Source organism: Podarcis pityusensis (assembly GCF_964106645.2).
Source record: "Podarcis pityusensis genome assembly, chromosome: 5".
Lineage (NCBI taxonomy): Eukaryota > Metazoa > Chordata > Lepidosauria > Squamata > Lacertidae > Podarcis > Podarcis pityusensis.
The window spans coordinates 210378-225213 of record NC_138032.1 but is presented as its reverse complement, the minus strand read 5'-3'; the positions used below and the strand labels follow the sequence as shown (position 1 = coordinate 225213).

Below are 14836 nucleotides of genomic sequence, written 5' to 3'. Positions count from 1 at the left end.
CCGCTCGGCCAATGTTCAGGGATCACGGGAATCCCTGTACTCTGGGCACTGGTGGCTGCTGCTTGGTAGCTCGGCCAGGTGCTGCTCTGGAGTCACCCTGCTGGCGCCAGTAGCGCCTGTCTCAGAGGCGCCCAAACACCGAGGGACAAAAACGCCCCCCAGCAGCTTGGTGCCATTATTTGTGGCAGGAATCCTGCAGCATCCATTGTGGGCAGTTGCAGCCCAGCAGATGCGGTTGCCACTGCAGAGTATGAAAGCCTTTAAGCGCTCCAGTGGCTTTCAGAAGAAGGTTTTTGGCAATGACCCACCACGGAAAGGCTGAGCCAGGGATGAATGGGTAGGATTAGCTGGGTGGGGTGGAGTTAGCTGGGGTGGACGATTAGGAGCCAGCAGGTGTCTTGCTGTCCCACAGGCAGAGATGCAAAATTTTGGTGAATAACAAACAAACAAACATGCTATTGCAAAAAGCTTGGGAAACTATTTATCTATGCACGTGGAGCAGTCAAATCTCAATTTGGTCTGGCATTTTTCTCCAAGGTGTTGCTTGAGCTTAAATGCTTCTAAATTGCAATCAGGAAGGCTTGCTGTGTGTTTAATTTCAACTCGCCAACCCTGAACGTCCCTAGAAGGGGTGGCTGGAGGAGGAGAGGGATTGAGATTCTTCCTGTGTGCATCACATTTTCTTAGTAAGCAGAGCTCTGTTTAGAACGCTGAAAGCCACTTGGATTTTCAATACTGTATTGTGAATAATTTGGTATCACCTGCAAATTTGGTCACCTCTCAGCTCACCCATAACTCCATGTTGTTTGTGAAAACTTTGAAAAGCGCCCGTTCTTATCTGTCTTCATTGTGAGAGCTACTCTGCTATCATATCACATTAGGTGCCGAGTTCTGGCAGCTGTGTAGCCCAAACAAGATGACGGAGAAACAAGAGGGGCGTGTGTCAGACCGTGCAGCATCCCCCCTCCCCGCAAACAAAGGGGGGAGCACAAACTGAGGGCTGGTGTCACCTGTGTCATCACATCCTACTGACGATTGAACATGCTCAGTGTCTTAGAAATCCCGACGGTCTGTTGGCTTGTGGGGGGTGGGAATAGAAAACTGGCAGGTGGGTGAAAAGCAAGACTGGCTGCCTGAACACCAAACAGGAGCATTCTCTTTGGCAACACCTTGTTGTAGATCTCATGCTCTGTTTTGTATTCTTTAACCATTTACCCATTCAAATGAGGACTTACCTGCTAATTCCAGGACTGTGAAGGTTGCTCAGGAGCCTTTGTCAGGGAATTGGTGGAAACCTTTTGAAAGTACAAGAATTTGATGTCTACCAGTTCATCTGTCTACTAACTTGCTTGTTGGCATTCTAAAATGACAGTCTGAAATGTTAGTAAGGATTTCCTTTTGCAGAAGCCACGTTGATCCAGCTTCAGCAAGACTCAATAGTTTTATCTCACAAGTTTCCACCCTTCGGTCTGGAACAAATATTAAGCTGACTAGGGCTGGGAAATATTAGGTTTTAACATCGCAGTGTGTCACCAGCCAGACATCGCGGTTTGCCGATATACCATGATGTTGAAAAAAGCTGCATTGGCCCCGTCCCTTGCGGTGGTGGGTGAAACTGCCACAGCTCTCACTGCCCAAGCCCCCTGCTCAGCTGGGGGGGGGAGGCTTGCGCCCAACAGCTGAGTGAGCCAGACCACTCCCCAAGATGGAGGGAGCCCTGACAGGCTCCCTTGACAAGGCTCATTCGCCTGCGAGGGGAAGGGGGGGCAAGCAACCTCCTTCTCCTGGGAGAAAGAGGCCACTTGCTCCCCCCCCCCCAGCTGAGTGGGTCTGGATCCTCCTCCTGCTCTTGTGCAAACAGGAAAATTATTGGGGCTTCCTCAGCTTGGGAGCAGGAGCAGATTTACGCCCCCCCCCCGATGACTCGTGAGAACTGGTGGCGGGTCTGGGTCTCCGTCAAACTGCTTGGCTGAGGCGAGGGCAGCTGCACTCCTGCACTGGTCGGGGGGGGGGGGACTGACCACGATGGCAGCTTCACTCAGTGGTATATCGCTAGTAAAACCACCGTGGCTCCTGAGTCCCTCTGCCTCCAGCCCAGCCCGGCTGCAGCTTGTTTCTCCCTAGGCACGCTGAGTGCGGGGGGGGGGGGCTGAGGAGTGGCAGAGGTTTCACCCGTGATACAGCGCTGAGTGAAAGCCCCATTGTGGTGAGACCCTCATACCGGTCCTGGGCAATATATCAATATATCACCAGGCCTGAAGCTGACCTGCCTATAATTTCTTCAGTCTCAAGTCTTACTTTGGCTACTTTCCAGTTCTCTAGAATGTAGGCTGATTTTAGGGACAAGTTATGTAATTTCCTTAGAAGACCAGCATTCCCATTTACATTCTTTAACTCGCAGGTGGATGCTGTGGGGACCTGGTGACTGGTTAACTTTTAATGTCAATAAGCCCTTGTTGGCATGTGGCTCAATTTTTTGGGTCTCTCTCTCTCTCTCTCTCTCTCTCTCACACACACACACACACACAGAGAGAGAGAGAGAGAGAGAGAGAGAGAGATTAAATTCCGCTTCTCTCCTTCCCAAGTACTCTGTTTGCTCCCTTGTGTAATGCTCCATCATCTCCCCGGCTGGTCTCTTGCTTCTGATGTATTTAAAGACATGGCTGTTGTTTTTATTATGCATCTCTCAGATTTTTTCTGCCTTCCCACTCGCTGCTGGGAACTAGAACAGTGCTTCTTGCCAGTGGTGTCTGTTTGGCAGGGATTGTGTGGGCTGTCAGTAGATTTGAAGAGCCCAGATTGTGCCTCAATTCGCCGGCCGTTTCCCAGGGCCAGGAGTGGGGCTGCAGCTTTATCCCTCTCTCTGAGGTCATGTGCTTTCCCCAAGCCAGTGCTTCTTGCAGATGGTTGTGTGAAAAGAAAGCCCCGTGGGCAAGCGCCTGCCTGTGCGTGGAAAGGCTCCATGCCGCTGGGACACCTGCACAGCGCCTCAGCCATGTGGAGCCCCTACTCACGAGCAGGCACTTGCAAACGGGGCTCCTTTCTCGCACAGCTGTGTGCAGCATGTGGATCTTGGTGGTGTGTATGTGGAGGCAGCTCTACGGTGCCAGGTGAGGCCGAAAGGACAGCCCTCTGCTCCCCACACTTAGGCCCTGGAGTCTGGAGAGGGTCGCATCCTGCCCTCTTGTGTGCAGTTGTGTATGGAAATGGCTTGGGGATTCTCCAGTGATGGATTCGTTGTCATGCAGACGCACAACCAAATGCAGAAGCACCAGCAGATGTTTCCCTTTACATTTTTACAGTATATCACAGATGTCATCCTGAGCCACCAAATTGCCCCTCTTCCTTTCTCCAGGCGACTTCTTCTTCTTTTTCTTCCCCTGTAATGTTGGATGAATAATAATAATATAGGTTGCCAGTTCATGTTTTTAGGTGAGATGGTGCATCATATTTTACTTCCAGTTTTAAAAGAAGCAATAGGAGATGCTTCCTTGGTTACCTAGCAACTGTGTGATATCCCACCTAGGTCCCCACCTCCAGTAATTCCTTTTAGCTCCTGCTGACGTGAAACCAGCTGGAATCAGACCCTCCTGCGCTCACTTTCCTCTTGTCTCTTAAGTTAAGGTTTCATCAAGGGGGAAAGTGCCTTATTTGGGGCCAGTTGATGACCTTCTGTGGGCCTTCCTCTTCTCCCTAGTAAGAGGCAGAGTGAAATCATGTCCTGCTCTGCCTTCCTTCCATTGTAAGGCGCATGTTATGTCCTGGGGCAGATCAGGCTGTGAGCAGCGTGGCCCATGCAGGTCTCTTGTCCTGGGGCCATGTGATGAATCCAGAGGCAGCTAATCGTGTGCTCCTTGCTGTGTTCTGCCCAGGTGTTTGATGCACCTGAGCTTTGCCAGCTTTTTATTTATGTATCTCAAGGATTTATATGTCCCCTTTTAGGGCATAGCCCTTACAAGATCATATACAGTCGTACCTTGGATCCCAAACGCCTTGCAACTCAAACATTTCGGCTCCCGAATGCAGCAAACCCGGAAGTGAGTGTTCTGGTTTGCAAATGTTTTTTGGATCCCGAACGTTTGACGCAGCTTCCAATTGGGTGCAGGAAGCTTCTGCAGCCAATTGGAAGCCGCGCCTTGGTTGTCAAACGTTTTCAGAAGTTGAACAGACTGTACCATGATGAGGAAAGTTCCATTAAGATCCACCAGAATGGTCAGACCAAAAGAATTCTGTGTCCTAAGAATGCCAGGAGGAAACAGCGACCTAAGAACTTTGGGGAAGGAGAGTCTTCAGGTCAGGAGCCACCTTGGATTGAGCTGTTCCGCAGACGTTGGTGTCCAGTTTTCTTTCTCCTGTTCCCTCACAGTGGTGGCTCTGGCTTGCCTCAGAGGAGGTCTTGGAAGTCCCACATGACCCCTGCTTCCCAGGAAGGGGCTGAAGAAATGGTCTCCTCCCCAGGGAGTCCAAGAGCTGGTAAACCCAGGGAAAGAGGCCCCAGAGTGTCTCAGCGGTGGGCCCCTGCGCCTCTCCGCTGCATCCACTGCCCCCTGAATTCTGAGCTGTCGAGTGAGGTGGATGCAGCCCCTCTTGTTAATCCACAGAGCCCGTCTCTAAGGACTAGTTCCCACCCGGCAGCCCCTTGCACCTCCAAGACAGAAGCACAGCAGCCGTTGGAGGTAGGGGATCAGAGTTGTGGCCTTCTCGCGCTCTACCACTCTTTGTCTTCAGCAGCTGCAATCCACAAGATTAGCTCGGGGGCAGGATGGTTTGGGAGGTCTCTGGAGTCCTCCTCACCTAGCAACTGGAGCCCACCACACCACACACTCCCTTCACTTGGTAGCTCCTCCAGCAGGGACGCTTCCTCCTCCGCCTCCTCCGCCCTCTCTGAGGGGGGCTTTTCCTTTGCTTTGGAGAGAGGCAGTGTGTTTCCAGCAGTGCTGGGGGGGGGGGTTACAGCTTTTGGGTATCTTGGTTGCCTCCTTTGCAGGGCCTGGAGGCAGCATTCCATTTGAGTGCCGAAGGGCTGGCCTGGCCTTGGCAAGCAGACCTGGCCCTCCCCAGCACACCTGCAGCCATGCGATGTACTGATGAGCATTTGCCCTCATGCTCAGTCGTGGCGCAGGGTCTCAGGCTTCCTTGCCGTGTTGGAGTTTGCAGCATAAAGGCACTGTGGACGTGCCAGGTGACCTTTGGCGCAGCTTCTCTTCCCTCTGCAGAGCATTGATTCTGTTTGCCTGGCAAAGGGGCCGACAGTGTGTTGCCCAATGGGACGCCTTCTGTCTCTGGAGAGGGCGTGCAAAGCCGGGCTTCTGCTGGACTGGCCAGGAGAGCGTTTTGCTCGGCTGTCCGGAGGAAATGTGCCACTGCCTCTCCGCTTCTGCCTGGGCTCCCTTTTAGCTGGCCAAGCAGCTTAAGTGGGCTCCTGGATGGCCGCCTGTTCCCCCCCACGCAAGTGCTGCTGTGGGGCTCCTGACGGCTGTGAAGTGGGGCCTCTGAGGCATGCAGGCTCTGCCACCAAGGCCTGGCCAGACGCACCTGCGGGGCTCCAGCCCCAGGATGCAGCCGGGCAGCCGCCTTGTGTTTCCGCCACGTTGCCTGTGGCGTCCAAACACAGGGGCAGGTTCACCAACCTGCGCGACAGCGTGAAGAAGAGCCCCACCAAGAGCACCGCCAAGGTGAGGGCTGCCAGCGGGTGGGGCTCCGACAGCTCGTGGTCCAATTGCTCCTCAGAGAAGGTAAGCCCCCCCCCCCCCGGCTCTGCCCCAGCTCCTTCTCCCTCCGTGCAGGACTCCAGCGCAAGGCGTCAGCTGGAAGGGACCTTGCCTGCTCTTGAAGCGCTTTCCTGCTCCCTTGAGTTGCCACGATGTCAGGCCAAGGAAGGTGGTTTCCCCACAAGTTGGTTGTGAGTGAGTGTGCAGGAAACCTCAGGTTGGTTTTCTGAGGATTTGGTTTTCTTTGAATGGAGCTGTAAAATTGTGCAACCCCCAGAGCCCACCCTTTGGAGGGGGCTTCAGCAGCAGGAGTGGTTTTTGAAACACTTTAAAAGGTATTTGGATGAGTGGGGGGCACTGAGGGGGGTGCCTGATTCTTTGGTGGCTGCGTGTTTGTGGGTAGGAAACAAGGGGCAGCACATGATGAGCAGGGCTCTCCAGTGACCATATTGATTCTGTCCAATTCCAATAACCTATTTATAAAGCAGGTCACATGCTGTGTGCTTGTAGAGGATTCAGTTAGACCAGGGCTTGGCAGCCTTTTCTCTCACGCTTATCTGCTGACTGGGAGAAGGAACAGAGTGGGTGCTGGCCAGGATCCTGCCCCTCTTTCTCTGCCCCCCTCTTCTCTCCCTTTTGGCCCAGGTCACTCTGCCTCACTAGGGGGCCATTGGCATTTGGTTGAGGGCTCCGTAAAAAGAGGCCAGATAATTTGCCTGTGGCCCCAATTTAGAGGCCGGCTTGCTTGTCCTTTGCTTCTAAAGGGTGGCCGGGCTTGAGAGGTCTTTAGGGCACTTGCTTGCATCTTTAGTAGTATTAATTTACATGTGCTGAACATTTACATAATGCCCAAGGGAGCTGTTTCTGCTTCACACCCTGGCCAGGCTTGTGCCCTGGGGAGTCACTTTGGCAGCGGTTTGACTTGACTCCCAGAGGGACACTCCGTTGTCTCTCGAGGCAGATGGATGCCAGCAACAACCATTTATTTATTAACTTTTTTATACCTCTCTTCATCTGAAGATCACAGGGCAGTTCACAACATAAGCTTACGAAAGAAGAACACAAAGAACATAGGGAAAAACAAAAGTAAACTAATAATCTCCGTCCCACAAACACATTTCCAAGGCCGTTTGAGTGTGTAATGAGCAAAAGGCCTGGTTATAGAGGAACATTTTCTCCTGGCACCCAAAGGTGTATAATGAAGGCTCCAGGTGAGTCTCCCTGGATGGATAGGATAGATGGACTCGGCCTTCAACGTTCTGTGACGGCTGTCTGTCCTGCTCCTTTCTCCTTTGGTCTTTAGTCTTCATAAACTCCCTGAAATTGATGTTGGGGTTGGGTGCATTTCTGCAAGACTCAAAAGGAGAGTGTGAGAGGGCTTGGGCAGTGGAAAGCTAGGTAAGCTGGGTGGTCTCTCTGCTTTCCTTCTAAAGGTTTGCCTTGTATTCCCAGAAAGAGCCTCCCCTGCCTGTGGCTAGAGGGGACCTCAGGGGGTGGCAGCCCCTTGAGAGGCCCACCTGGACTGGCCGTTGTGGGAGGAAGGCACCCAAAGGTCTCCCCTCCTTCTGTTGCAGTGCTTGCTGCTCACTCTTCCTTGCTCTGTGGAAGTGCCTAATAGGACCAGTGAAGTAAAAATGGCAGGTGCATTATTCTTTTGAGTGATTGTGGATTCAGCCTTGTGTGTGCTGGATGCCTCTGGGTAGGTGGAGATGTCTGAATAGCATTGTGGTCCACCCCCCCGATTCCCCCCCTGGCAGGGGGACGCAAGGGGAGGAAGGGGCACTCAGCCGCGGTTCTGCTCTGGCTCCCAGCAAGCCCAGGGCGCCCCCAACGTCTGAGGGTTTGACTTTGCGGATGCAAAAATATGACCTCCTGCTCCACTTTTGTCAGCCCGCTTGGTATCTGTTGTCTTCCCGGTTTAGAGTGTGCAGCGTGAGCAGCTTATGGGCTCTGGTGATTAGGGGTGTGGGGAGCAGGAAGAAGAGCTACTCAAATGCTTCTTCAAGTGCTGCTTTGTTGCTGCTGATAGATGTGTGTGCAGCCAGGCTTTACAGACTGCTGGCTGTGCAAAAATTACTTTTTAGTGGCCAGTGATCCTGTCAAGGGGTGGAATTAAGGATGTCGAAGACTCAGGGGTGAGGGAGCATCCTGATAACTCCCCCTCCCATTTTGGGGGGGCATTTATTATATATTTATTCAAGTGTTTATATACCACCCTATTGCAAATCCGCAGGGCAGTGCATAGCATAACACCTTAAAAACATTTAAAAGCAGTGTGAAGCATTCATTAGAATGACAGGCCACTCGAGGGACATTTTAAACTAGGCCGAGACCCGTTGGCACCAGAAGGTTTCCAGGAAAGTCAGAATTTAGAGTGGTGGGTGCTGTGCTCTTCTGAGCAAGCAGGATAGTGATGTCTGCCTGGCCCGCCTTTGGCCCCGCGAGGCTTTTCCAGGCAAGCACACAGTAAGAGCCAGCTTGCCTCCTGCTGCTCCTGAAGGCAGGACTCGAACCAGGGGCAGAGTCCCACGAAGCAGGTGAAGAGCTTTCTGACAGAGAGCTGTTCCGCAGCAGCATGGGCAGCCTCTCCGGGGGGGGGCCTTTCCTTCCGTGGAAGTTTTGAAGCAGCAGCTGGGTGGCCCCCTGCCAGGGATCCTGCAGCAGCAATTGCTAACGTTGTAATGACAGTTTCCCTTTTCAAAACCAGAGAAATTCAGTGATAAAAAAGATGTCAGTTCATATAACCTCTGTACAGCCATGGACACTGGAGTCTGATTGTCGTGTGTGTGTGTGTGTATATATATATGTTAACATATGAATTAGGTTATAAGATATTATCTGATAGGATAATATTATATATTATCTGATAGGATAATATTATATATTGTCTGATAGGAAAACCATTTTTTGTATCTGTATTTTTTCTTTTCCTTTTAACAACCCCCCCCAAAAGTAAAAAAAAATATTGGGGGTGCACAGGGATCGGGAACCTGTGGCTCTCCACTGGTTGCTGGACTCCAGCTCCCCCCCCCCCCAGTGCCAAGGGGGCTGGGGGCTGTGCAGAGGGGGAGGGGGAGAGGCCTGCTGGTTTAAGGCCACAGTTAAGTCTACCTCATCTTGCCCTCAGCTCTACAAATCCAGCTGATTGGAAGCCAAGAAGACTAGAACAGATGTGCCACAAGTTGTGCTTGCTTACGCCTTGCAGTGCCAAATCCAGGAGAGCCTGGGACTGGCAAAAATGCTCCATGTTGTCCTGGGTCTCTGAAACACAGCTGCAGCCCCGACTCCTGGGGTCCTTTGCAGCAGTGCCTCTCCCAGGGAGACCTCCCTCTGCCACGGTCTAGCGCAGTCTGCATACTGGCCGGGGCCCTCTCCCAGGAGGACTCCCCACAGGAAAAGGTGGGGCATCTTTGCTGCTTCCACCCAGGCACTCCAGCCTCCTCCTATGGATTGGGGTCTGAAAGCCCAAGGAAGGGGCACATGGAAAGTAACTGACAAGCCGTTGCGACTTTCAACACTGCACAGCATCTTCATTGGTAAAGGGGCACAAATGTCACAGCATCAGCCTTCGCTTCCAGTTTCCTGAATTTGTGGAGCTTGAGCCAACTTTGAATTGTAGAGTTGGGAGGGACCCCAGGGGTCAGCTAGTCCAGCCCCTTTTATGAGGAAGCCTTGACCCTCAGAATCACTTGATGAGCCGTTGTGTTGTGCCTTGCTGGTGAGAAGAAAAGGGGAATGTGTGTGTATGTTTGTGTTTTCCAAAAGATGCTGGGGTTGCAAGTTGATCTTCAGAGCAGCCCCTGCTGGACTTTTGCCTTCTGCGGCCAGTTCTATCCGCGAGAGCCGGGGGGGGGGGGAGAGCGCCTCTTCCACCCGCAACCTTTAGATTCAACTCCTGACTTCTCTCCATTCATGCTTTTAGATACCAGAAGCTGTTCCTCTTTCTCTTCCCGTTGTCTCTGTCCTGCCAGTCCCTGCTGAGACCACACTCATCCCATCTTCCATCTCACAGGTTTTTATTCCTCACCCCACCCCCTGGCATGCCAGGGCCTGTCTTGCTATGGTTGTCTCTGTGATTGCATGCCCGTTTGGTCCTGGGGTCCTTGGAACTCAGCGTAGCTTTTTCTTCCCCTTGGGGCATGCTGCAGAATGGAGTGGTTGCATTGCCTCCTTGGGCTGACTGCATGTGCATCTCAGTGGCAGGGGAAGGCTTCTCCTGCAGAAGGCCCCAGGCCAGGCAGGAGCCGAGCACCGCCTGAGCATGTGGAGAGCCGCTGCCCAGGCGCCTGGCTCAACTGCTGTGGCCCCTGCCATGAAGACGCTGGCCTGTTGATCTCTCAGGACTCCTGCTGCACAGCGGTGCTGGGGGACCTGCTCCCACTGCTGCGTCTGCTCAGAGGCCAGGCTCTTCCAGGGAGATGCCCGCTGACTTCATGGTCCGACTGAGAGGAGGGGAAGTGGGCCTTGGCACTCACAAGGCAGATGGGTAGGCTGGCTAATCCAGGCTAATTCTTTACTCAGCTGAGTCATTCTGCACATACATAAAAGATGCCTCCTTATATTTGGCTCAGCAAAGCACTCTCTAAGTTGTTGGTCTGGGGCAGTTGCATCAGAACTGCTTCCTGTTCTGGAATGTGAAGGTGAGCAGCTTGTAGGCTTGACCGGCGCCCAGGCAGATGGTGCTAGATCCTTTGACACTGGCTGACCTAGAAATCATAAAATAAAATAGTAGAATTTATTATATAGATTTCTACTCTGCGCTTCAAACAGATCTGTACATACTAAAGGCAGCAATATATAACAGAGCAGTGACTATAGCAGAGGCAAAGCAGATTGCAAGCCTGGAAAAATAATTGTTAATGTTTATTGTATGGCACCACCCGTGTCCTGGTGCTTTATAGTGAATAAGATGACAGGTCCCTGTCCCAAGGAGCTTACAATCTAACATTAGTAGTTTTTGAGGAGAGTCAAAGAAGAAGTCATGTCCAAATGAAGAGAACTAAAAGGTGGGTTGGGGAGTGCAAGCAGGCAGTAAGGGATGCCAGCTCTTCCTCTAGCACATACCATTTGTCTTCTCACAAGAGCAGAGAAATATATGGGTTGGAGAGGTTTATGGGATTGCATCAGCAAAGCATGCCTGTTGCACTCTGGCTTCAAAATGGGCTGCAGTTTATTAACCGCTTTGGTAGGGATCCGTTTTGCTCTTTCAGCTGCAACTGGCCTCTTCCTCTGGGTGTCCCCTGGTATTTGCTTTCAGGAGCAAGCAGCTTGACCCTGTTGCACTGCAGAGTGGGCAACCCTTAAAGGGAGCGGCAGTCATCTGCCCAGAAAGAAACAAGGCTCTGTGGCTTCCCTTTGGGCATTCCTACTAATTCACGGCTGTTATATTTTTATTCCAAAGGCAAATCCTCCTCCAGTGGTGGTGAACACCGAAACTTTGGAGACCCCAACCTACGTAAGTGTCTATTGATATTTGATTGCCTTGTATGTCTTTCCAATGAAGCTCAGTGAAAACCTATGCTCTGTGCTGTGCTAATTTTTTTTATTAAAAAAAGTGGTGAATCCACATTTAGGCAGTTATGCTTTAGCTTCCCATATCACCTGGGCTATCTATCTATCTGCAGGGAAATAAGAAAGCTCTCTCTGGTGGGGAAAGAGAGAAAATCTCTTGCCATGTTAGAAGTTGGGGGTGAACCAGTTACACTTGATAGGTTTGAGGCATCTGCAATGCAGAGCTAGCACTGGGCATTGGTTGCCCCACGATGGGGTGGCATCTGCCATCAGCTCCTAGCTCAGCTGAGACAGATGCCCAGACCGGGGTGTAAGGGGAAGAGGGCTCTGCCACGGAGTTTTGTGGGTGGAAGCCAAATGGAACTCTAGGCTCAAAGGCAGCATACAAAGTGTCTTGCTGGTTTAAGCCAAAGTTTACACTAGATTAGAACTGGGGAGCTTTTGAGAGGTTGCTGAACTTACAACTACCATTGGCTTAGCAAGCATAGCCAATTGGCAGGCATGATGGGAGTTGTAGTTTAGCAACACCGGGAGAGGACAATTCCCCACACCTGCCCTAGACCAACATTCTGTTGGCAACAGTAGCTGGACAGATGTCTTTGGAAACTCACAAGCAAGACATGCTGGCTAATAACTATTTAAAAATAAAATAAAATAAATTGCTTACCGCAGGAAAAAATGTCTCAAAGTGACTTACATTTTTTTTTAAAAAAAGCATACAATACCAAATGTAAAACACATCAAATGATTTTAAAGAATTAATATTTTTTTTAATAAAGTGCCCATCCTGCAATAACATAGCACAGCTCCCATTCCACTCATCTAAAAGATGAGCCTGGGGTAAAGAAGCACATCTTCACTGTGCCTAAAGGCGCATCTGTCTAGGGAAAGCATCCCACAGTTGGGGAGCCACCACTGAGAAGGCCTGATCCCATGCTGCCATCCACCGCTCAAAGGAGGCACACAAAGAAGGGCCTCTGGTGATGAATGTGGGGCCTGTTGATGCCTGTGTGAATGAGAAGCAGAGTTACGTGCCATCTGCATGTTGATAATGACACATTCCAAATCCCTGGATGACCCCCCTCATCTTGAGACAGTGGAGGAGAATCGTTCCTCACAAGTCCCAGGGTGGCTTCTCACATGGCGGAGGTGTTCTCTGTTTTGGCACAGGGTCCATTTCCAACCCTCCTTTGCCGGCAGGGCCAGAGCCCAGTGCAATGCAGTGGTCTTTGCAGCTGCCACGCTCCAGAAGCATCAGGTGCACTTAAAAGTGGCCTCCCCACCCCTCAGTCGGCTGGCCCATTTCCTGGCCGGCTCTTTCTGCTTCCTGTGTTCAGATAGCGCAGAAGCAAAGCAGCAGCAGCACCTTCGGCAGAGGGCTGTTTGTTCCCGACCTGTCGCCCTCGCCAGCGGAGTAATGCAACACCAAGGACTCCTTTGAGAGCCTTTGCTTTGTCTGGAGCCAGCCTGGAGGAGATCAGGTTCCACATGTTAATGACTCTGGGCTGGCAGCCTCTTGCCCTGGAAGCAGGATCACATGTTGAGCGCAGAGTCTGCTTCCAGCGGGAAGGAGCAAAACGTGGCATTTTGCTTGATTGGTGGCTTGAACAGGAGTGGTCCTTCAAGCAGCTGTTTAGGCACCTAAATGTCTGAGCTGTTGCATTTTGAACAAGCTGCAGGGATGCCCAGGACTGGCTGCTGAGGGCTGTGTGAAGATTTTGATTTAATCTAGTCATGCCACCAAGGAGCTCAGGATTGCGTCTGCAGATGGATCTCTTTTGCATTGGTTTTACCTCCAGAACAAGGAGCTTGATAAGCCATCAGAGGATCACAGGGCAGTTTACAGTATAAAAACACAAAACTACACACCATAATAACAAGCAAAAACCATCCCCCCTCCCAGTTTATAAGGCCATAGAGTGTTGAATCAGCCCAAGGCCTGGGAGAAGAGGGAAGTTTTTGCCTGGTGCCTAAAGATTTGTAAGGAAGGAACCCAATTGTGTAAAACTTTGGATTTGTTTGAATTCCATTTGAACAGCACTTTTATTGAACTCCCCAGCTACTTTGCAGCTATTGTTAAAACACAAACTATCCAGATATTTCGGTAGCACATAGAACTAGCATGGCAAACTTTTCAAGTTTTGTTTATTAAATATGTCAAATAAACACAGTAAGTCAAATTTAGGCAGCAGAAAGTTTTCTTCCCAGTTTATCCAGTCACATTTCCCCAGAAAATCCACACCACTAGTCTTAAGCTGGCGGCTGCTTCCTTTCCTCATCTACCCAAAGGGGAGTGCTAGGAAGAGTCAGTCTCTGAAGAAGGTGGACAAGTCAGATGGCAAACTATTTGGTGTTTTTCAAGTTAGCCAGTCAGTCCCTGGGTCTGTCAGCACCTGTTGCTCTGCTGTGTTTTTCTGTTCCTTGAGCAAGAAAATGTTCTCTTTCTGGAATGGGGGGAGGGGGCTTCTGGTATTTATTTCTGTCTCTAGTGCGCATGCACACACCAGCAGGAAAGGGGAGTTCTTAATATTTTCGCAGTCTCTCCTCCCCTTGCATGGTCCCCGCGGCAGTTGCGCCAAGCAGAGTGAACCATCAAACATGGTGTCAGCAGCCATCAGCCGGGGCACACGCTTCCTCTGAAGAATCCACAAACATTCCATGCTTTTGTCTTCATGTAGGTCAATGGCACAGATGCAGATTTTGAATATGAAGAAATTACACTGGAAAGGGTAAGGAGGAGCTCCTACAACCTTTGGTTTCCCAAGGGATTTGTTTTTTCTCCCTATTTGGGAGAGGTTGCTTCTGCTTCCCTCTCTTGGCTGCTGCCCTGCTCTTATGGCTTCTTAATGCCCATTTGCCAGAGGAGCTCTGTTGCCTGGCGTGGTTCATGATGCCCAAAGCAGGCAGGAGAGGCAGGTCTGCCTGGCTTCATGGCACCCATCCCACTACTGCTGTGGCTTTTTGGAGCTGCCATTCCTCACACACGTGGCTCCTGGAGTAGAGCCTGTTGGAAGGGCCACAGCTCAAATCCTTGCTCAAAGTCCAGCTGCCATTGCATTGGGTGGGGGCTGTAAGCCCTTGTGGCAAATGAACGAGATGGAAAGTTCCAGCTGCAAGCTTTTCTGCCAGACGGATTCCTGAGCTATCATCAAGCATCAGGAAGGTGATGGGGGGAGAGTTCGCTAGTGCCAAGACCTTCATGGGCTGTTTCAACAATCATAATGAAATAAGTTTAAAGTCATTCCTTTTACTTACAGATAGGTAGCCGTGTTGGTCTACCATAGTCAAAATAAAAAAAATCCTTCCAGTAGCACCTTTAAGACCAACTAAGTTAGTTCTTGGTATGAGCTTGGTATCTGAAGAAGTGTGCTTGCACACGAAAGCTCATACCAAGAACTAACTTAGTTGGTCTTAAAGGTGCTACTGGAAGGATTTTTTTTATTTATTCCTTTTACTGTTAATTTTCCTGTGGAGCTGACAGTTTTCCCTGTCAAATGGAAATGTTGGCACCATACAGCATTTTCTGCTTCCTTCCACACGCTGACAACCCCTCTTAGCTCATCCAAAAGTATCCTTTGAAGTCGGTATCCCTCTTGGTCGATCACAGGTGCTTT

At 50.9% G+C, this 14836-nt stretch overlaps 1 protein-coding gene across 15 annotated transcripts in view; it reads left to right on the top strand.

Moving 5' to 3' along the window:
• DLG1 (discs large MAGUK scaffold protein 1) overlaps nucleotides 1–14836 on the top strand; it is an 86557-nt gene that overhangs the window by 33812 nt on the left and 37909 nt on the right. For 7 of the 15 annotated variants that reach the window (XM_081007424.1, XM_081007421.1, XM_081007413.1 and 4 more), the window contains 3 exons: nucleotides 9634–9723; nucleotides 11113–11166; nucleotides 13901–13951. In XM_081007424.1, the coding sequence (XP_080863550.1) occupies nucleotides 9634–9723; nucleotides 11113–11166; nucleotides 13901–13951 (195 nt within the window). Of the gene's footprint in view, nucleotides 1–4366; nucleotides 4677–5411; nucleotides 5736–9633; nucleotides 9724–11112; nucleotides 11167–13900; nucleotides 13952–14836 lie in introns of those variants that run through there. The other 8 variants (XM_081007414.1, XM_081007427.1, XM_081007426.1 and 5 more) reach the window with 3 other exon arrangements.